Source organism: Tachyglossus aculeatus, chromosome 22 (assembly GCF_015852505.1).
Source record: "Tachyglossus aculeatus isolate mTacAcu1 chromosome 22, mTacAcu1.pri, whole genome shotgun sequence".
Lineage (NCBI taxonomy): Eukaryota > Metazoa > Chordata > Mammalia > Monotremata > Tachyglossidae > Tachyglossus > Tachyglossus aculeatus.
The window spans coordinates 29,493,913-29,514,706 of NC_052087.1; the positions used below are offsets into that span (position 1 = coordinate 29,493,913).

The following is a 20,794-nucleotide window of genomic DNA, read 5'->3' on the forward strand; positions in this document are numbered from 1 at the left end:
CCTGCCCTCGATACTAAGTTGGCACTCCTGGTTGCGAGGCCCATTACGCCCTCCGATTCAAAAATTGCACCGCTCGGCCCGGGCGCTCTTCACTGCCAAAATAATTCCCGCAAACGGTGGGTCAGGGGAGATGGGTGAGTCAAATCATCATCATCATCTCCCTCTCCATTCCTGAGGCAGCAGCCCCAGCTCTGGCTGCACGGTCAACCGCCCACATTTCGGCAGAAATCGGTGCCAACCAAGACCGGTTCTCTCCCCCGCACCTGAGACCGCTGCACCCCACTCCCAGCGCGTGTCTTTGGTACCCAGAGCCAAGCTGGCCACTCTCGGCTCCAGTCCAGCTGGGATCCTCTCCCCCCGGCCCCCCTTGGCAGTTCAGAGAAGACGGCGGCCCGGTTGGTGGGGGGGAGTCTTAAGACACGGGATCTCCTTGGATTCCGGACCGTTTCTGGGTCAGGCTTTTATTGACACCACTTTGTTGCAAAGAGTACAAACAGTCCAGGGGGGAGGTGGTTCCCTTGCTGGGGAGGAAGAGGGAGAGGAGGAGAGCTCACAGAGTCAAGGCCAGAGTCGGGAATCGCCAACCTCGGCGTTCCTCTGAGCTGTTAATAGAAGGGTCACAAGACTTGGGCTCCTGGCTGGCACAGTAGGGGCGGGCACAGTTCCTGCCGTCTCGGTGGGGGTCGGCTAAGGGCAAGGCAGCGGCTGGGGAGGGGACGGTGGGGGTGGGGAGAATGGCAGACAAGGATCCCCTCCCCTCGGCCTCTCGACCCCCTAAATCTCGCCGCCCCCTCCAGCTTCGAGGGGAGCTCCCAAGAGCATTACAGTCAGGGTGGGAGCGGCCCGCAGGCGCAGGCTTACGACAGAGGCCGTGCCTGGCAGTCAAACCGCTTCCCGGGAAGGAGCCGGGGCAACGTGGATGCCCGTTTGGTATGGAAACCTGGCCTCCTAGCCCCAGGGGGCCGGGGGATGTCTGGACCCCAGTACGTTCCCCCCACCCGCCCCGCAACCCTAGTGATGGACGAAAGGGCCTCCACTGCCAAGGCCAGTGTGATCAGTGCAAACGGAGGAGGAGGATGTGGGGTGGGGCGAGCCGGGGGCCTCCAGGTGAGCTCAAATGTGAGCGATTAAATAATGGGGTAAAAATGGCTAGCCCTTTACCGCTCAGAGCAGGGTCCCTCCCCTCCGGCAGCCCCCAGGCCAGGGAAATGCCCCTCGGCCCTGACAGTGGCCGCCTGCTGGGAGCTTCTCCCGGGCCTAGTCCACGGTGGCTTGGCCAGTTGGCTCCAAAGGGACCTCAGAGTCAAAGAGGGGATACCAGGAACCGCTCCCTTTCCCGGGAAAGGGCAACGGCCGGATCCTCGACCCCGCTGTCCGGCCCCGAGTTCCCCTGAGGGAACCTCGCCCGCGACACCAGTGCCAGTCCAGCCAACGCCGCCGCCGCCGAGGGAGCTGAGCCCCGGGGTGTGCGAGGAGAGAAAGGCCGCTCGACCACATGGGAGCTGGAGGGATGGGAGGAGGAGGCGGCAGCAGCGGCGGCAGGGGAGGGGACTCCAATCCACAGGCGTTCAAAGGAAATGGAGGGGCCGGAGGCAACTCTCAAGATTCCCTAAACCTCTTCCCTGCCCCAGTCTCTCTCTCTCTTACACACATAAACACCCACCCTCCCACCCCCACCCACCCACCTACTCTCTTTCTGTCTCTCACTCACACCCCCAGCCCTGCAACGGAGCGAGTGTCTCCGGCCCTGGGAACGCGAGGCTCTCGCTGCGTGTCCGCGCGGCCGAGCCGCGGCGGATCCTGGATCATCAGTAGGAGCTGTAGCGATCCTGGAGGGGGGAAAAACCACACCCTCAGAGAGACTCAACCCCCACCAGTGACCCCCAATCCCCCCCAAGAGCTAGGGGATGCAGGCCTACGTCGGGGAGGGAAAAGGGAGGAAGAAGGGCGAAGCCCAGCCACTGGGGTCTAGGGTGAGGGGCAGCTGGGAATCCAGCCCAACTCACGACTGAAATGGGGGAAAAGAGTGGGGGCTCGTCATGATACACCCGGGCCTCAACCTCCACTGTCACCCAAAGCCTCGGGGGGAAAACGGACGCCATCGTTTCCCTTAGGGGCCAAGAGAAGGTGCCCAGTTGACAGTGCCTCTTCGGTGGGCTTAAGCAGATGTCCCCCACCTCCCCCAGGGTCCCCGGCCCTCACCTGCAGAGAAGTCATCACACCATTGGCCAGGACGGCCATCTTTCCGGCCACCGACTTCACCCCTTGCTTGAACTGCGCGATGTCGGCGGCCGGGAGCACGTTCCCCAGAGACACGCTCCCTACGGGGGAGAGGGCAGGGCCCGCTAGCACGGTCTCTCCCGGCTGGAGCTCCCCGCCCCTGCTCCGCCCCGTCCGAGGCCCCACCTGCCGCCTGGGGTCCGTCGCTCTCCCCGAAGAGGTCTGAGGAGCTGATGGCGCTGCTGCCCGAGAGCTGCTGCAGCCGCGACCTGGCTTCGTACTGCGGCCGGGAGAGAGCCCGCCTGAGGACCGGCCGGCCCCGGCGGGGCGAAGGGGGCCATTCCACCCCCCCGACCGAGGAGCTCTGGGGGACCGGGAGGGAGGGCCTTCCCCGCTCCCGCTCCGTCCCACCCCGCGGAGACCCCTCGGGTGGGCGGAGGCCTCCTCCACTGACCTCCGCGTCCGCCTCCCGGCCAAAGAACATGTCTGAGGAGATGGCTTTGGCTCCTGCGAATTTCTGCCGGGCTTCACTCGATTCCAGGGCCGCGGCCCGGCTCTCTGCCTCTCTGCGGTTCGTGGGTCTGCCGGGGAAGCGGAACACAGGCTGTCCTGAGACGGCCTGAGCCCCGGCCTGGTCCGGCTGAGGGAACCGTCAGGGCCCGTGCAGAAGGCAGCGGCCGCCGCGGCTCCTGGACGGCCCGGCTGCGGGGAGGGTTGGGGATCCCCCACTCGGAGCTCAGCCACCATCAGCTCCCGGGATGGGGCTCAAAGAGGGGCCGATTCAGAGCGGGAAAAGGGAAGCCCCCGGCAGGCCCCAGCACCAATTCAGTCCCAGCATTCGGAAAAGCATCAGCCTCTTCCAGGCCGGATGCCCAAGCACCAACGGGAGGCACAGGGGGAGCCCCTGCCCCTCCATCTCCGGGACTGGAGTCCAAAGGATCGCTCCGACTCTTCCCTCCACCCTCCCCGAACCCCTTGCCACCCGGCACGCGATTCCCCCTCACTGCCCGTGGCTCCTCGGGAAGACTGAGAAGAGTTGAGGGCCGTTCCTCGGCGCCCCAGCAGAACTCAGAGCTACGGACGCAATCAGCGGCCACGTCATTAAACGCCCCGGCACCAAGGGCAGCAGAGGGAGGAACTCGCTGACCAGATAAATCCAGGGCGGGAGAGGAGCTGTGAGCCCTATCGCCCCGCTTCCCGCCGCCCACCACGATCTGTGGTGCTCTCTGCCCCTTTCCGCTCTAACTGGATCTCCACGGTTCACCCTCTCAGACCTTGGACTTTCTGCTCAACGGCCAAAGCTTTACGGTCACCGGAGGCCTCAGGTAAAAGTCACAGATGATGCTCTGTCACAATACCGGATGGAGGTCAAGCCAGACAACAGGCTTCCCGGGAATTTTCCACAGGTGGAGGGATTTAGGGGGTGCCCCAAGACCCCCGCTCTCCCTACCTTTCGGCAACGGGCCGGATGCTGGAGATGGTCACCTCCGCTTCCTTCTCGTCCGCCCTGTCCGCTCCCCAGGAGTCCGTGTCCCAGCGGGAGCCAAAGCTGTCCCCCAGGGAGAATGGGTTGTCCTTGTACCTGGGGAGAGGGAGCCATCAGGAGAGGAAACGGGGAAAGGTCTGGAGGCTCTGACCCGCGTCCCCGGTGGGACCTACTTGGGTGGGCCGGAAGCGAAGCCGCCCGCGTCGTCCAACAGGTCCAGCTGGGAGCGGGAGGGCTTGGCGCTCAGCGGAGTCTCCTGCTCGATCACCTGCATCTCGGACAGCACCGAGTGGGACACGGAGCTGCCGACCAAGGCCGAGTCAGGGCCTGACCAGGGCTTCGGAAACCCTGCCTCCCTCCCTCCCGCCCCCCAACCGACGCCAGGCCTACCGACTCTAAGTCCAGGCCGGCACAGAGCAGGGTAAGAGGGCCAGGATCTTAAAAGTCCATAAACCAGTCCCCCGAGTGACCCCGCCCAGTCCTTGACCACTCTCCTCGGGCCTCGGAGAAAGCGCCCGACCTCGGCCGGGGGAAGGGAAAGGGCAGCGAGGGCCACCGGGAGGCACGGAGGCCGTAGCCGCCCCAGGAGGGTGAGGGCGGGCGAGGCCCCGAACCCTACCTCCGCGACACGAGGCCCATGCCCAGCCTCTCTGCTTGCTCCCGCTTCTTCCCTTCCAGGTTCTGCAGCTTCTTCTCCTCCTTCTTGCGGTCGATCTGCAGCTCCTGGTAGGCGAGCCGCATGGAACTGACTCTGGAGACACAAAGCAGCCCACCAGTGGCCCCGCTTCCGCCCCCGAGCCTGTCCCTCCCGGCTAGCCCTCGGCTCGCAGGCGGGAAAGGGGGGAAGCGTGCGAGCGCTCGATCCCCGTGTCCTGGGCCCCGTTCAGGGCCGTTTCCGTGACTCGGGTGACCCGGACGGAGGGAGTGGTAGGAAGGGGAGCCGGGCCGCCCGTCGGCACTCACATGGACTCCTCTGCTTGCTTCTTGGCTTCGGCCGCCTGCTGCTCCCGGAGCTTCTCCGCCACCTGGGCTTGCCGCTCCATCTCGCTGAAGCTCTGGCTGCTCACCTTCTGGGCCCCCAGGCCCTTCTTGGCTCCCAGCTGAGACAGAAAAATCACGTGACGCTCAGCCTGCCACCAACCCAACCCTGCCCGGGGACGGTCCCCCAGATCCACCTCCACGGGGAACGGCTGCCCTTTCAGGAGAGAAGCTCCCGGCAAGTCAGCCCTACTCCCCTAGCCGGGTCTCTCCTTGGGCCCGGACGGCATCGGGACGGCCCGGGGGACTTACCCCTTTCTTGGTCGTTGGGGGCTTCTTCTTGCCGATGATGGTGGACTTCAACTCTGCAACGGGACGGGAAGAAGAGAGTCAGGAGAAGCAGCGAGCGAGAAGCCAGCGGTCGACAGCCCCGGGTTCGGGCTCCACCATGCAACTTAGCATCGCCAGCCTGTAAGGGGGAGGCAACCCCCGAGGGCCGACCCGAGCCGGCGGTGGGGATGGGAGCGAAAAACGATCCAGGCCAGGGCGTGCGGGGAAGGTAGGGTGGAAAATGCATCTCGCCAACTTCAGGCGGGAGCCAGGAGACCGAGCCGGGGCCGCTGCAACAAGCCAAGCGACAATTCTGGGGCCGCGCTTGGCCCCTGGACCCACGGGAGACAGCTAGGCAGGGAACCGCTCGCGGCTCCGGGCTGCGGGCATCAAGCCGCGGGGCGGAGGACGGCTCCCCGAGCAGCCGTTACCTCTGACGGGAGCTGACCCTTGTGACGACAGACGCACGGACTCTGAGGGAGAGACAGATATTGGGGCTGCCGGAGGGCCCACCCCAGCACGCCAAAGCTAGTCGAGAGACGGCCTCGGGTCAGCGGGAGAGTGACCCTCTGGAACGAGGCCCCGGCGACCAGAGGTGCCAATTCATTCGGTTGTCCTGGGGACCCTTCGACCCACCGGCCTCTCGGCCCCCTTTCCCCAGGCCAGCAGGACTTTCGGTGGAGGGCAGAACTGGGGCAATGCTGAGCCACTTAGGGGAGGGGCTGAAGGAAATGAGGGGGTGGGGGCAGAAGAAGGGGCTAGGGTTCCCGAGCGACATCTTGTCCACTGAGTCCCACAGCCGTAGCCGCCATCACCACCGTCGTGCAGACCGGTGCTGCCCTGGCCTCGGAGAAGGGTGGCAACGGTCTAAACCGGGAGGCCCGAGGCTCTGCCCGGGATCCTCGAGGAGCCTCCACCCCGGCACTTTCTAGTGGCCGTGCCAAGCGGGTCTTCCTCCGGGGGCCCCGGGGGAGGCCCAGGACGTCCCGCCTCCACTGGCAGCAAAAGTCCAGTCCTCTAAAAGGCCGAAGCAGAAGGCTCGCTTTCAACAACCCCAAGAGGGCTCCAGATCAGGAAGGGCTGCCGCCCCGCCCATCATCAGGGACATCGGAGAGCACCGAGCCAGCGCTTGGGGACACGGGACGCAAGTCCGTGGGTGGGCCCGGCCCTCCGGCCCGCACTGGGGGACAGAGGTCCCTTCCAGTCGATCGTATTTACCGTATTTACGTGTGGAGTACTGTACTGAGCGCATGGGAGGGCACAATGCCCAAAGGCCCCCACCCACGGGACCGAGGCGGGGGAGGGACGCTCCCAGCCCTCACCCCGCCGACCGGACTCACCCAAGGGGGCTTTGGGAGACGTGCCGAGGAGGTCAACGTTGGGGCCTGGCCCGGGCTCTGCGGGAACAAGAGCCGGAGCTGGGTCCGAACCCTAACCCTTCCATCACCCCACCCTCCAAGGCAGCGGTTAAGCTACTGCCCAGGGCCCCGCTTCTGGGGTACCGCCCCCATGACCGTCTCCCGGGGGCTTTAAGAAGTCGGGGGCCCCTTCAGGCAGAACCGCAACCGCCCTGTCAGTGAGAAGGGGGCAAGACCGCCATGGTTTTCCTTCACCTCTCCCTCCCCAGGCCCAGCCCGCCTCCCGTCCGTGCCAGCTCAGAGCTCGGGTCGTACCGCTCCGAACTCAGAACTTACGTCCTGGGACGCTGTTCTCTGCTGACTGCTGCGGCTCAGACGCTTGGGAGGGCTCGGCCACTGGTACGTCCCAGGCAGAGGGCAGCTGAGACAGACAGAGAGCGCGCGTCCCCGTCATACCGGTTTCGCTGGGCCCTGCCACCGGGCTATTGAGCCCCCTGCTTGAGAAAAATGATCTGGGGGCGGGGGGGGCTACTGAATAATGGCATCTCCAACTTGGAGGAAGGAAGGGGACAGGGAGCACGACTCTGAGGGCGTCCTCGAGCTCAAAACCCATCCATGACAAGGGGAGAGGCTTGGGAAGCGGACCCAGCGTCTTTAATTGCAGTCTACCGCTCGTCCTTCAACAGCTGGGACTCACCCACGCACAAGGAAGGAGATAAACCAGTTCCGAGAGCTCTGTATTCTGCTCCCAGTCCTCTCCTGCCAACGGAGGCGGCTCGGGACTGTCTCTATACGTTGCCAGTTTGTACTTCCCAAGCGCTTAGTACAGTGCTCTGCACATAGTAAGCACTCAATAAATACGATGGATGATGATGACGATGATGATACTGACCACGTCATCACCCTGGTGGAGGAGAGGGCCGTCCTCCCACCCCAATTTCTGGGCCAGGTTTAACGCTGGAGGGGAGACCCCCCCGACCCGGGCCCGGAAACCCGCCCTCACCTGGGTATGCTCCGTGAAGAAGTCCGAATCGTTCTTTTCCGGGGAGTGGCCGGGGACGGCGTTCCCGCTCTCTATCCACGGCTGGAAAGAAGACGACACACGGTGAAGGTGGGGGCCGCCCCGCCCGTGCTTCCAGCGCTCAGAACAGTGCTCTGCACATAGTAAGCGCTTAGCAAATGCCATCATCATCATCATCCCCCTCCCCGAGGCGGGCACTCACCTCGCTGCCGTGCCTGGCCAGGGCGGCGCTGCCCAGCTGGCGGATCCTCTCCCTGTAGGTCTGGGCCGCCCGACTGTTGTACTTGGAGTTGGCGTCGTTTGTGGTGCAGCCGTGCTGGCGAAAGAAAGCTGTCTGGGGAAAGAAGGGAAGGGTGCCAAACGCAGGTGCTCGTTCGTCAGCCCGAAGTCATCTCCCTTTAAGTAACGATCGCCGTCTCCCCCTTCCAGACTGTGAGCCCGTTGCTGGGGAGGGACCGTCTCTCTCTGTTGCCGAACTGCACTTTCCAAGCGCTTAGTACAGTGCTCTGCACACAGTAAGTGCTCAATAAACGTGACTGACTGAATGAATGAACCGTGGTATTGGCTGAGTGCTCTACACCGTCCACTATGCTAAGTGCGGGGCTACTGATACCGATGATGTTACGCACTTACTACTCTATTTCATATTTCTTGCTCTGTTTATTTATTTATTTTACTTGTACATATTCTACTTATTTTATTTGGTTTAGGTTTTGTTGTCTGTCTCCCCCTTCTAGACTGTGAGCCCGCCGTTGGGTAGGGACCGTCTCTAGATGTTGCCGACTTGGACTTCCCAAGCGCTTAGTACCATGCTCTGCACACAGTAAGAGCTCGATAAATACGACTGAATGAATTGAATGAATGAATGAATGTGCCAAGCACTGTTCAAAGCGCTGGGGGGGATACAAGGTAATCAGGTTGTTCTACGTGGGGCTCACAGTCTTAATTCCCATTTGACAGATGAGGTAACTGAGGCACAGAGAATAATAATAATAATGGCACTTATTAAGCATTTACTATGCGCAAAGCACTGTTCTAAGCACTGGGGAGGTTACAAGGTGATCGGGGGGGGCTCACAGTCTTAATCCCCATTTTACCTTCTAGACTGTGGGCCCACTGTTGGGTAGGTACCGTCTCTATTTGTTGCCGACTTGTACTTCCCAAGCGCTCAGTACGGTGCTCTGCGCACAGTAAGCGCTCAATAAATACGATTAAATGAATGAATACAGATAAGGTATCTGAGGCCCAGAGAAGTGAAGTGACTTGCCCAAAGTCACACAGCTGACAATTGGCAGAGCCGGGATTCGAACCCATGTACTCTGACTCCCAAGCCCGGGCTCTTTCCACTGAGCCACGCCGCGCTGGCATAGACACCATACAAATAGATCGGACACAGTCCCTGATCCCGTCCGGTTTCCTGAGGGGGGGCGAGAACAGATGAGGAAGCCCCACTTTACAGAGGAGGAAACTGAGGCGCGGGGGAGTTAAAAGTGACCCACCCAAGGTCGCCAAACAGGTCAGCGGCAGAGCCGGGTCTCTCGACTCCCATTAACTATGGCCAGGCATTGTCTAGAGGCACTGAGGTCAGACCTCTGTGCCTCCCCCTTTTAGACTGTGAGCCCGCTGTTGGGTAGGGACTGTCTCTCTATGTTGCCAACTTGGACTTCCCAAGCGCTCAGTCCAGTGCTCTGCACACAGTAAGCGCTCAATAAATACGATTGATTGATTGATACTCGGAATTTTAAGCAACCTACCCTTGGCTAGCACCCTCGAGGAGCCAAGGCAACGGCCCCATCGTCGCCTCAAAACGTTTACTCCGTCATTCGGGGACCTCCGTCTTCCAGGACGAGGGTCCTTCCACCTCTCCGTCCCCACCCGCCGACGGACGGCAGACTGGCCACGCCACTCAGTGACTTCTAGACTGCGCGCCCGTTGTGGGGTAGGGCCCGTCTATGTTGCCAACTTGTACTTCCCGAGCGCCTAGGCCAGTGCTCTGCGCACCGTCGGCGCCCAATAAATACGACCGAATGAACCAAAGACGCGGATTCCCCGCCTAAGCGGGACCTTGGCGTCCCAGGGCTCTGACCCCACTTGGCTAGTTCCTCCTCGCGACGGGACCCGCTCCAATTTGGGGCTGGAGGTCTCGCCGCGTGTTGCGCTTATGGCTCCACCCCAAAAGCGGGGTTCGCGGCGTCAGAGGACGGGGCGGGCCATCCCCGTACTTGTACTTGACTTGTACTTCCCAAGCACTTAGTACAGTGCTCTGCACACAGTAAGCGCTCAATAAATACAATTGATTGATTGATTCCTTCCTTCCTCTCCCCCTCGTCCCCCTCTCCATCCCCCCCATCTTACCTCCTTCCCTTCCCCACAGCACCTGTATATATGTATATATGTTTGTACAGATTTATTACTCCATTTATTTATTTTATTTGTACATATCTATTCTATTTATTTTATTTTGTTAGTATGTTTGGTTTTGTTCTCTGTCTCCCCCTTTTAATAATAATAATAATAATAATGATGGCATTTGTTAAGCGCTTACTATGTGCAAAGCACTGTTCTAAGCGCTGGGGTGGATACAGGGTGATCAGGTTGTCCCACAGGGGGGCTCGCAGTCCTCATCCCCATTTTCCAGATGAGGAAACTGAGGCCCAGAGAAGTGAAGTGACTTGCCCAAAGTCACACAGCTGACAAATGGCGGAGCCGGGATTCGAACCTGTGACCTCTGACTCCAAAGCCCGGGCTCTTTCCACTGAGCCACGCTGCTTCTCTGAGCCACGCTGCTTCTCTTTTAGACTGTGAGCCCACTGTTGGGTAGGGACTGTCTCTATATGTTGCCAATTTGTACTTCCCAAGCGCTTAGTACAGTGCTCTGCACATAGTAAGCGCTCAATAAATACGATTGATGATGATGATGATGATGATCCCGCTGGGAAGGAGGGCCCGGCCGGAATCGGCGGGCGGAGCTGAGGGGAGGCGGGCCGGGGGGGGGGGGGGGGGGTCTTACCGCGTTGGCGTTGCCCCCGACCTGCATGCACCTCAGCTGGAACCAGCTCCAGTTGGAATCCAGTTCCGTGGACCTGCGCGGAAGTTCGCGTCACTGCCTTTGAGAGCCAGGGGAGGGAAGGGATGGGGTGCGGGGGCTGGCGCGTGGTGATAATCAGCTTACGGTGGGTGGGCGGTACCGTCACCCCGACTCTTGGGACAACCGCTCGCCCCTCAGGGCCTGGGTAGGCCCTGGCTACCCCTGGCTGAGAGCTCAAGGCCCTGCTGAGAGCTCACCTCCTCCAGGAGGCCTTCCCACACTATTTATTTATTTATTTTACTTGTACATTTCTATCCTATTTAATTTATTTTGTCGGTATGTTTGGTTCTGTTCTCTGTCTCCCCCTTTTAGACTGTGAGCCCACTGTTGGGTAGGGACTGTCTCTATGTGTTGCCAAGTTGTACTTCCCAAGCGCTTAGTACAGTACTCTGCACATAGGAAGCGCTCAATAAATACAATTGATTGATTGATGATTGATTCCTCTCCCCCTCGTCCCCCTCTCCATCCCCCCCATCTTATCTCCTTCCCTTCCCCACAGCACCTGTATATATGTTTGTACATATTTTTTTACTCTATTTATTTTATTTTATTTGTACATATCTATTCTATTGATTTTATTTTGTTTGTTGTTTTTTGTTTGTATGTATGTTGTATGTATGTATGTATGTATGTATGTATGTTTTGTTTGTTAGTATGTTTGGTTTTGTTCTCCGTCTCCCCCTTTTAGACTGTGAGCCCGCTGTTGGGTAGGGACTGTCTCTAGATGTTGCCAGTTTGTACTTCCCAAGCGCTTAGTACAGTGCTCTGCACATAGTAAGCGCTCAATAAATACGATTGATGATGACTGACGACGGCTACCCAGGTCCCTGGGTAGGGACGGTATATGTTGCCAACTTGTACTTCCCAAGCGCTTAGTACAGTGCCCTGCACACAGTAAGCGCTCAATAAATACGATTGATGATGATTGACGACGGCTACCCAGGTCCCTGGGTAGGGATGGTATATGTTGCCAACTTGTACTTCCCAAGCGCTTAGTACAGTGCTCTGCACACAGTAAGCGCTCAATAAATACGATTGATGATGATGGGGCTGCTCTGCTCGGCCCGCTCCAACAAGGAAAGAAGCGACGCTCCGACAGAGAAGCCGCCCGGGCCCCATTCCCCGATCGTCCCTGAGAGGGTCACCCCTCGGGCCCTCGATCTGCTGCCCTGGGTTGATGGCGGGGGCCCCCTCCCCGGAGCCAATCCCGCCCCAACCCGGTGGGAATTTTTTCGGAAGGCCGCTCACACTGAGGGGACAAGGGAAAGGAAAAGGAATTGCAGCCGGGAGTTGCGAACGAGCGGGCTCGGCCGAGCTGGCTCAGTTGGCTGTGCTAATTATTTGAGGGACGGTATTTGGGGAAAAATCGTTCCTCGGCAACCCCTCTGTCCCTCCTGCCGGGGCGGGGAAGGGAAAGGGAATGGGAGAGGGGGATAAAGGCGGGGAGAGGGAGAAGGGACCGTGCCCCGCCGGGGCGGAAGGCCTCACCTGATAAATGTCAGGTGCACCCCCAGGGAGCGATGCACCCCGGAGCAGTCGATGCAGAGGAAGACGCCGTACGTGATGCTGGCCCAGCTGGGGTTCTTGGCTCCGCAGTCGAAACAGGCCTGGGAGAGGGGGAAGAGGGGGTAATAATAATAATAATAAACGCATTGGAAAAGCGCTAACTATGTGCCGAGCACTGTTCTAAGCACTGTGGGGAGATTTAAGGTAGTCGGGTTGTCCCACGTTGGGCTTGCGGTCTTCATCCCCATTTTAAAGACGAGGGAACTGAGGGACGGAGAACGATAATAATGACGATGATGAGCCCGCTGTTGGGTAGGGGCCGTCTCTCTATGTTGCCAACTTGGACTTCCCAAGCGCTTAGTACAGTGCTCTGCACACCGTAAGCGCTCAATAAATACAACTGATTGATTGATGATGGTATTTGTTGAGCGCTTACTATGTGCCAAGCACTGAGATAGAAGGTAGTCAGGTTGTCCCACGTTGGGCTTACGGTCTTCATCTCCATTTTACAGATGAGGGAACTGAGGCACAGAGAACGATAATAATAATGATGGTATTTGTTAAGCGCTTACTATGTGCCAAGCACTGTTCTAAACGCTGGGGTAGATACAAGGTATTCAAGTTGTCCCACGCTGGGTTTAATCAATCCCCATTTTACAGATGAGGGAACTGAGGCAGAGGCACAGAGAACGATAATAATGGTGATGATGGTATTTGTTGAGCGCTATGTGCCAAGCACTGTTCTAAGCGCCGGGAGAGATATAAGGTAGTCAGGTTGTCCCACGTTGGGCTTACGGTCTTCATCCCCATTTAACAGACGAGGGAACTGAGGCACAGAGAATGATAATAATAATAATAATGATGGCATTTATTAAGCGCTATGTGCAAAGCACTGTTCTAAGCGCTGATATAATAATGGTGGTATTTGTTACGCTCTTACTATGTGCCAAGCACTGTTCTAAACACTGGGATAGACACAAGGTATTCAAGTTGTCCCACGCTGGGTTTAGTCAATCCCCATTTTACAGATGAGGGAACTGAGGCACAGAGAACGATAATAATGACGATGATGGTATTTGTTGAGCGCTTACTATGTGCCAAGCACTGTTCTAAGCGCTGGGGGAGATATAAGGTAGTCAGGTTGTCCCACGTCGGGCTTACAGTCTTCATCCCCATTTTACAGACGAGGGAACTGAGGCACAGAGAACGATAATAATAATAATGATGGCATTTATTAAGCGCTTACTATGTGCAAAGCACTGTTCTAAGCGCTGATATAATAATGATGGTATTTGTTAAGCTCTTACTATGTGCCAAGCACTGTTCTAAGCACTGGGATAGATACAAGGTATTCAAGTTGTCCCACACTGGGTTTAGTCAATCCTCATTTTACAGATGAGGGAACTGAGGCACAGAGAACGATAATAACGACGAGGATGGTATTTGTTGAGCGCTTACTATGTGCCAAGCACTGTTCTAAGCGCTGGGGGAGATGTAAGGTAGTCCGGTTGTCCCACGTTGGGCTTACGGTCTTCATCCCCATTTTACAGACGAGGGAACTGAGGCACAGAGAATGATAATAATAATGATGGTATTTGTTAAGCTCTTACTATGTACCAAGCACTGTTCTAAACGCTGGGATAGATACAAGGTATTCAAGTTGTACCACGCTGGGTTTAGTCAATCCCCATTTTACAGATGAGGGAACTGAGGCACAGAGAACGATAATAATGATGAGGATGGTATTTGTTGAGTGCTTACTATGTGCCAACCACTGTTCTAAGCGCCAGGGGAGATATAAGGTAGTCAGGTTGTCCCACGTTGGGCTTACGGTCTTCATCCCCATTTTACAGACGAGGGAACTGAGGCACAGAGAACGATAATAATAATAATAATAATGATGGCATTTATTAAGCGCTTACTATGTGCAAAGCACTGTTCTAAGCGCTGATATAATAATGATGGCATTTGTTAAGCTCTTACTATGTGCCAAGCACTGTTCTAAGCACTGGGATAGATACAAGATATTCAGGTTGTCCCACGCTGGGCTTACAGTCTTCATCCCCATTTTACAGATGAGGGAACTGAGGCACAGAGAACGATAATAATGATGATGATGGTATTTGTTGAGTGCTTACTATGTGCCAAGCACTGTTCTAAGCGCCGGGGGAGATAGAAGGTAGTCAGGTTGTCCCACGTTGGGCTTACGGTCTTCATCCCCATTTTACAGACGAGGGAACTGAGGCACAGAGAACGATAATAATAATAATAATGATGATGGCATTTATTAAGCGCTTACTATGTGCAAAGCACTGTTCTAAGCGCTGATATAATAATGATGGTATTTGTTAAGCTCTTACTATGTGCCAAGCACTGTTCTAAACGCTGGGATAGATACAAGGTATTCAAGTTGTCCCACGCTGGGTTTAGTCAATCCCCATTTTACAGATGAGGGAACTGAGGCACAGAGAACGATAATAATGATGATGATGGTATTTGTTGAGCGCTTACTATGTGCCAAGCACTGTTCTAAGCGCTGGGGGAGATATAAGGTAGTCAGGTTGTCCCAAGTTGGGCTTAGTCAATCCCCATTTCACAGATGAGGGAACGGAGGCACAGAGAACAATAATAATGATGATGGTATTTGTTAAGCGCTTACTATGTACCAAGCACTGTTTTAAGTGCTGAGATAGAAGGTATTCAGGTTGTCCCACGTGGGGCTCACAATCTTCAACCCCATTTTACAGAAGAGGAAACTGAGGCCCAGGGAATAATAACAATAGTTATGGTATTTGTTAGGCGCTACTTTGTGCCAAGCATTCATTCATTCAGTCGCATTTACTGAGCGCTTACCCTATGCAGAGCACTGTACTAAGCACTTGGGAAGTACAATTCGGCAACAAATAGAGACAATCCCTACCCAACAACGGGCTCACAGTATAGAAGCACTGTTCAAAGCGCCAGGGTACATACAAGGTAATCAGGTTGTTGTCCCACGTGATCCCCATTTTACAGATGAGGTCACTGAGGCACAGAGAATAATAATGATGGTACTTGTTAAGCGCTTACTATGTGCCAAGCGCTGTTCTACGCGCTGAGTGAAGTGACTTGTCCAAAGTCACACAGCTGTTGGGTAGGGACTGCCTCTATATGTTGCCAACTTGGACTTCCCAAGCGCTTAGTACAGTGCTCTGCATACAGTAAGCGCTCAATAAACACGATTGATTGATCGATGGATAATAATAATGATGGTACTTGTTAAGCGCTTACTATGTGCCAAGCGCTGTTTTAAGCGCTGAGTGAAGTGACTTGTCCAAAGTCACACAGCTGACGGGTGGCATGGTGATTTCTCATTTCATTTACTGTGCGCAGAGCACTGTGCTAAGCGCTTAGATTAGAACCCACAACCTCCTGCTCTTCGGCCTGGGCTCTTGCCACTAATAATAATAATAATAATAATAATAATAATAATAATGATGGCATTTATTAAGCGCTTACTATGTGCAAAGCACGGTTCTAAGCGCTGGGGAGGTTTCAAGGTGATCAGGTTGTCCCACCGGGGGCTCACAGTCTTAATCCCCATTTTACAGATGAGGGAACTGAGGCCCAAAGAAGTGAAGTGACTTGCCCAAAGTCCCACAGCTGACAAGTGGCGGAGCCGGGATTTGAACCCATGACCTGTGACTCCAAAGCCCGGGCTCTTTTCCACCAAGCCACGCTGCTTCTCTTCACTAAGCCACGCTGGCCGGGCCAGGACAGGCCGGACCGGGCTCCCGGCTCCGCCACCTGTCTGTGGGGTGACCTTGGGCCAGTCGCTTCACTTCTCTGTGCCTCAGTTACCCCATCTGTAAAACGGGGGTTAAGACTGTGAGCCCCACGTGGGACAACCTGATTACCTTGCATCTACCCCAGCGCTTCTCACATACTAAGCGCTTACCAAATACCACAATTATTATTATTATTCGCTAGGCCTCAGTTCCCCCATCTGTAACATGGGGATGAAGACTGGGAGCCCCACGTGGGACAACCTGATAACCTTGTATCCCCCCCATCGCTTAGAACAGTGCTTGGCACATACTAAGCGCTTAACAAATACCACATTATTATTATTCTCTAGGCCTCAGTTCCCTCATCTGTAACATGGGGACGAAGACTATGAGCCCCTCTTGGGATGATCTGATTACCCTGTATCTACCCAGCGCTTAGAACAGTGCTTGGCACCTAATAAGCGTTTAACAAGCGCTTAGTACAGTGCTCTGCACATAATAAGCGCTCAATAAATACGATTGATTGATTAACAAATACCACAATTATTATTATTATTATTCTGTGCCTCAGTTCCCTCTTCTGCAACAAGGGGACGAAGACTGTGAGCCCCATGTGGGACAATCTGATTACCTTGTATCCCCCCCAGCGTTTAGAACAGTGCTGGTCCCATAGTAAGCGCTTAACAAATGCCACAGTTATTAGTATTATTCTCTAGGCCTCAGTTCCCTCATCTGTAAAATGGGGGTGAAGACTATGAGCCCCTCTTGGGACGACCTGATTACCCTGTATCTACCCCAGCGTTTAGAACAGTGCTTGGCACATAGGAAGCACTTTACATGCCACAATTATTATTATTATTCTCTAGGCCTCAGTTCCTTCATCTGTAACATGGGGATGAAGACTGTGTGCCCCTCTAGGGACGATCTGATGAGCTTGTATCTCCCCCGGCGCTTACAACGGTGCTTGGCACATAGTAAGCGATACCACAATTATTATTATTATTCTCTGTGCCTCAGTTCCCTCTTCTGTAACAAGGGGAGGAAAACTGTGAGCCCCTCTTTGGACAACCTGATAACTTTGCATCCCCCCGGCGCTTAGAACAGTGCTTGGCACATAGGAAGTGCTTAACATGCCACAATTATTATTGTTATTATTATTCTCTAGGCCTCAGTTCCCTCATCTGTAACTTGGGGATGAAGACTGTGAGCCCCTCTTGGGATACCCCAGTGCTTAGAACAGTGCTTGGCACATAGTAATCGCTTAACAAATACCACAGTTATTATTATTATTCTCTAAGCCTCAGTTCCCTCATCTGTAAAATGGGGGTGAAGACTGTGAGCCCCACTTGGGGTGAAGACTGTGAGCCCCACTTGGGATGACGTGATGAGCTTGTATCTCCCCCAGCACTTACAACAGTGCTTGGCACATAGTAAGCGTTTAACAAATACCACAATTATGATTATTCTCTAGGCCTCAGTTCCCTCATCTGTAAAATGGGGATGAAGACTGTGAAGACCCTCTTGGGACGACCTGATTACACTGTATCTCCCCCAGCGCTTACAACAGTGCTCGTCCCATAGTAAGCGGTTAACAAATACCACAATTATTATTGTTATTCTCTAGGCCTCAGTTCCCTCATCTGTAACATGGGGATGAAGACTGTGAAGACCCTCTTGGGACGACCTGATTACCCTGTCTCTCCCCCAGCGCTTACAACAGTGCTCGTCCCATAGTAAGCGCTTAGCAAATACCACAGTTATTACTATTATTCTCTAGGCCTCAGTTCCCTCATCTGTAACATGGGGATGAAGACTGTGGGCCCCTCATGGGACGACCTGATTACCCTGTCTCTCCCCCAGCGCTTACAGCAGTGCTTGTCCCATAGTAAGCGTTTAACAAATACCACAATTATGATTATTATTATTTTCTAGGCCTCAGTTCCCTCATCTGTAACATGGGGATGAAGACTGTGCGCCCCGCATGGGACGACCTGATGAGCCTGTATCTCCCCCAGCGCTTAGAACAGTGCTCGTCCCATAGTAAGCGCTTAACAAATACCACAGTTATTATTATGATTATTCTCTAGGCCTCAGTTCCCTCATCTGTAACATGGGGGTGAAGACTGGGAGCCCCTCGTGGGACGACCGGATGAGCTTGCATCTCCCCCAGCGCTTACAACAGTGCTCGTCCCATAGTAAGCGCTTAGCAAATACCACAGTTATTACTATTATTCTCTAGGCCTCAGTTCCCTCATCTGTAAAATGGGGATGAAGACTGTGAGCCCCTCTTGGGACGACCTGATGAGCTTGTATCTCCCCCAGCGGTTACAACAGTGCTCGTCCCATAATAAGTGCTTAACAAATACCACAGTTATTATTATGATTATTCTCTAGGCCTCAGTTCCCTCATCTGTAACATGGGGATGAAGACTGGGAGCCCCTCATGGGACGACCTGATGAGCTTGTCTCTCCCCCAGGGCTTACAACAGTGCTTGGCACATAATAAGCGCTTAACAAATACCACAGTTATTATTATGATTATTCTCTAGGCCTCAGTTCCTCCATCTGTAAAATGGGGATGAAGACTGTGCGCCCCTCATGGGACGACCGGATGAGCTTGTCTCTCCCCCAGCGCTTAGAACAGTGCTTGGCACATAGGAAGCGCTTAACAAATACCACAGTTATCATGATTATTCTCTAGGCCTCAGTTCCTCCATCTGTAACATGGGGATGAAGAGTGTGAGCCCCTCATGGGACGACCGGATGAGCTTGTCTCTCCCCCAGCGCTTACAACAGTGCTTGTCCCATAGTAAGCGCTTAACAAATACCACAATTATTATTATTATTCTCTAGACCTCAGTTCCCTCTTCTGTAAAATGGGGATGAAGACTGTGGGCCCCTCATGGGACGACCTGATGAGCTTGTATCTCCCCCAGCGCTTCTTACAACAGTGCTTGGCACACAGTAAGGGCTTAACAAATACCACAATTATTATGATTATTCTCTAGGCCTCAGTTCCCTCATCTGTAACATGGGGATGAATACTATGAGCCCCTCTTGGGATGAAATGATTACCCTGTATCTCCCCCAGTGCTTAGAACACTGCTTGGCACATAGTAAGTGTTTAACAAATACCACAATCATTATTATGATTATTCTCTAGGCCTCAGTTCCTTCATCTGTAAAATGGGGGTGAAGACTGTGGGCCCCTCATGGGACGACCTGATGAGTTTGTCTCTCCCCCAGCGCTTACAACAGTGCTTGGCACATAGGAAGCGCTTAACAAATGCCACAGTTATTATTATTATTCTCTAGGCCTCAGTTCCCTCATCTGTAAAATGGGGATGAAGACTGTGCGCCCCTCATGGGACGACCGGATGAGCTTGTCTCTCCCCCAGCGCTTAGAACAGTCCTTGTCCCATAGTAAGCGCTTAACAAATACCACAATTACTATGATTATTCTCTAGGCCTCAGTTCCCTCATCTGTAAAATGGGGGTGAAGACTGTGCACCCCTCAAGGGACGACCTGATGAGCTTGTATCTCCCCCAGCGCTTACAACAGTGCTTGGCACATAATAAGCACTTAAATACCACAGTTATTATTATGATTATTCTCCAGGCCTCAGTTCCCTCACCTGTAAAATGGGGATGAAGCCTGTGCACCCCTCATGGGACGACCGGATGAGCCTGTCTCTCCCTCAGCGCTTAGAACGGTGCTCGTCCCATAGTAAGCGCTTAACAAATACCACAGTTATTATTATCATTCTCTATTATTATATTATTCCCTATTATTACTCTCAGTTCCCTCATCTGCAACATGGGGATGGAGACTGTGTCCCCCTCATGGGACGGCCTGATGAGCTTGTCTTTCCCTCAGCGCTTAGAACAGTGCTTGGCACGGAGGAAGCGCTTAGCAAATACCACCACCACCATCACCATCTCTCCCACCCCCTCTGTGTGTGTGTGTGTGTGTGTGTGTGTGTGTGTGTCCCCTCAATGTCCCGCACCTTGTTGGTGGGCAGGGCGCGGAGCCTCCTGAGCACGGCCTGGATCTGGGCCTTGCCGGGCCCCGCCGCCGCCGCCGCCATCTTCTCTCCTCCTCCTCCTCCTCCTCCTCACACACCACCGCGACGGAGCGAGCGAGCGAGCGGACCCGGCCGCGGCCAATCGGCGGGCGGGGGGCCGGGCCCCGCCTCCCGCCCTGGACCAATCGCCGCGCTCGGGGCCCGGCGCGAGGCGTCCCGCCCTGGGCCAATCAGCGGCCGGAGAAGGAGGATGACGCGCCCGGGCCGAAGCGCGCGCCCCCTCCCCGCCCCTCCCCCCGCCCCCGGCCCGCAGCCAATCCGTGGCCGGGATTGGAAGGACGGGTCCTCAGGAGGCCCAAACCGCCAACGGAGCCGGCGGCCGGGGGGGGCGGGGAGGGCGGGGCCGGACAGCGAGGACCTCGTTAGAGCCCTTTCGATGATTCATTCATTCATTCATTCATCCATTCACTCATTCATTCATCCATCCATCTATTCATCCATCCATTCATCCATCCATTCTCCATCAATCCATTCATTCATCCATCCATTCATTCTCCATCAATTCATTCATTCATTCATCCATTTAAATTCATTAATTCATCCATCCATCCATTCATCCATCCATTCATTCATTCATCCATTTCAATTCATTCATTCATTCATTCATCCATTCATCCATCTATCCATTCACTCATTCATTCATCCATCCATTCATTCATCAATTCATTCATTCATCCATTTCAATTCATCTATTCATTCATCTATCCATTCACTCATTCATTCATCCATCCATTCATCCATCAATTCATTCATTCATCCATTTCAATTCATCTATTCATTCATCTATCCATTCACTCATTCATTCATCCATCCATTCATCCATCCATTCATTCATTCATCCATTTCAATTCATCTATTCATTCATCTATCCATTCACTCATTCATTCATCCATCCATTCATCCATCAATTCATTCATTCATCCATTTCAATTCATTCATTCATCCATCCATCCAT

General features: G+C 54.7%; 1 protein-coding gene across 2 annotated transcripts; it reads right to left on the minus strand.

Annotated features, from left to right (window-relative positions):
* Positions 1 to 1,686: 1,686 nt before the first annotated feature.
* Positions 1,687 to 19,842, minus strand: ARFGAP2 (ADP ribosylation factor GTPase activating protein 2). 2 transcript variants are annotated; one of them, XM_038765128.1, is made up of 17 exons: positions 19,762 to 19,842; positions 11,970 to 12,088; positions 10,404 to 10,476; positions 7,596 to 7,727; positions 7,376 to 7,456; positions 6,709 to 6,793; positions 6,355 to 6,411; positions 5,446 to 5,487; positions 4,997 to 5,049; positions 4,670 to 4,806; positions 4,326 to 4,457; positions 3,880 to 4,008; positions 3,671 to 3,802; positions 2,675 to 2,801; positions 2,407 to 2,500; positions 2,203 to 2,321; positions 1,687 to 1,829 (listed from the first exon to the last, which is right to left on the minus strand). In XM_038765128.1, exons 1-17 carry the CDS (start codon positions 19,840 to 19,842, stop codon positions 1,809 to 1,811), a joined length of 1,614 nt encoding a protein of 537 aa, XP_038621056.1. In that variant the 3' UTR covers positions 1,687 to 1,808. The 2 variants fall into 2 exon arrangements, with proteins under 2 accessions (XP_038621056.1, XP_038621057.1); XM_038765129.1 differs by lacking the exon at positions 5,446 to 5,487.
* Between the last annotated feature and the right edge of the window lie 952 nt (positions 19,843 to 20,794).

What these genes read in the sequence shown, in the direction of transcription:
- ARFGAP2 (XM_038765128.1), bottom strand. Translation starts at nt 19,842, where the DNA reads ATGGCGGCGGCGGCGGCGGGGCCCGGCAAGGCCCAGATCCAGGCCGTG. An exon ending in CCCCAACGACCAAGAAAGGG is followed by an intron (nt 4,807 to 4,996) that starts GTAAGTCCCCCG and finishes TTTCTGTCTCAG; the next exon opens with CTGGGAGCCAAGAAGGGCCT. An exon ending in AAGCAAGCAGAGGAGTCCAT is followed by an intron (nt 4,458 to 4,669) that starts GTGAGTGCCGAC and finishes TTGTGTCTCCAG; the next exon opens with AGTCAGTTCCATGCGGCTCG.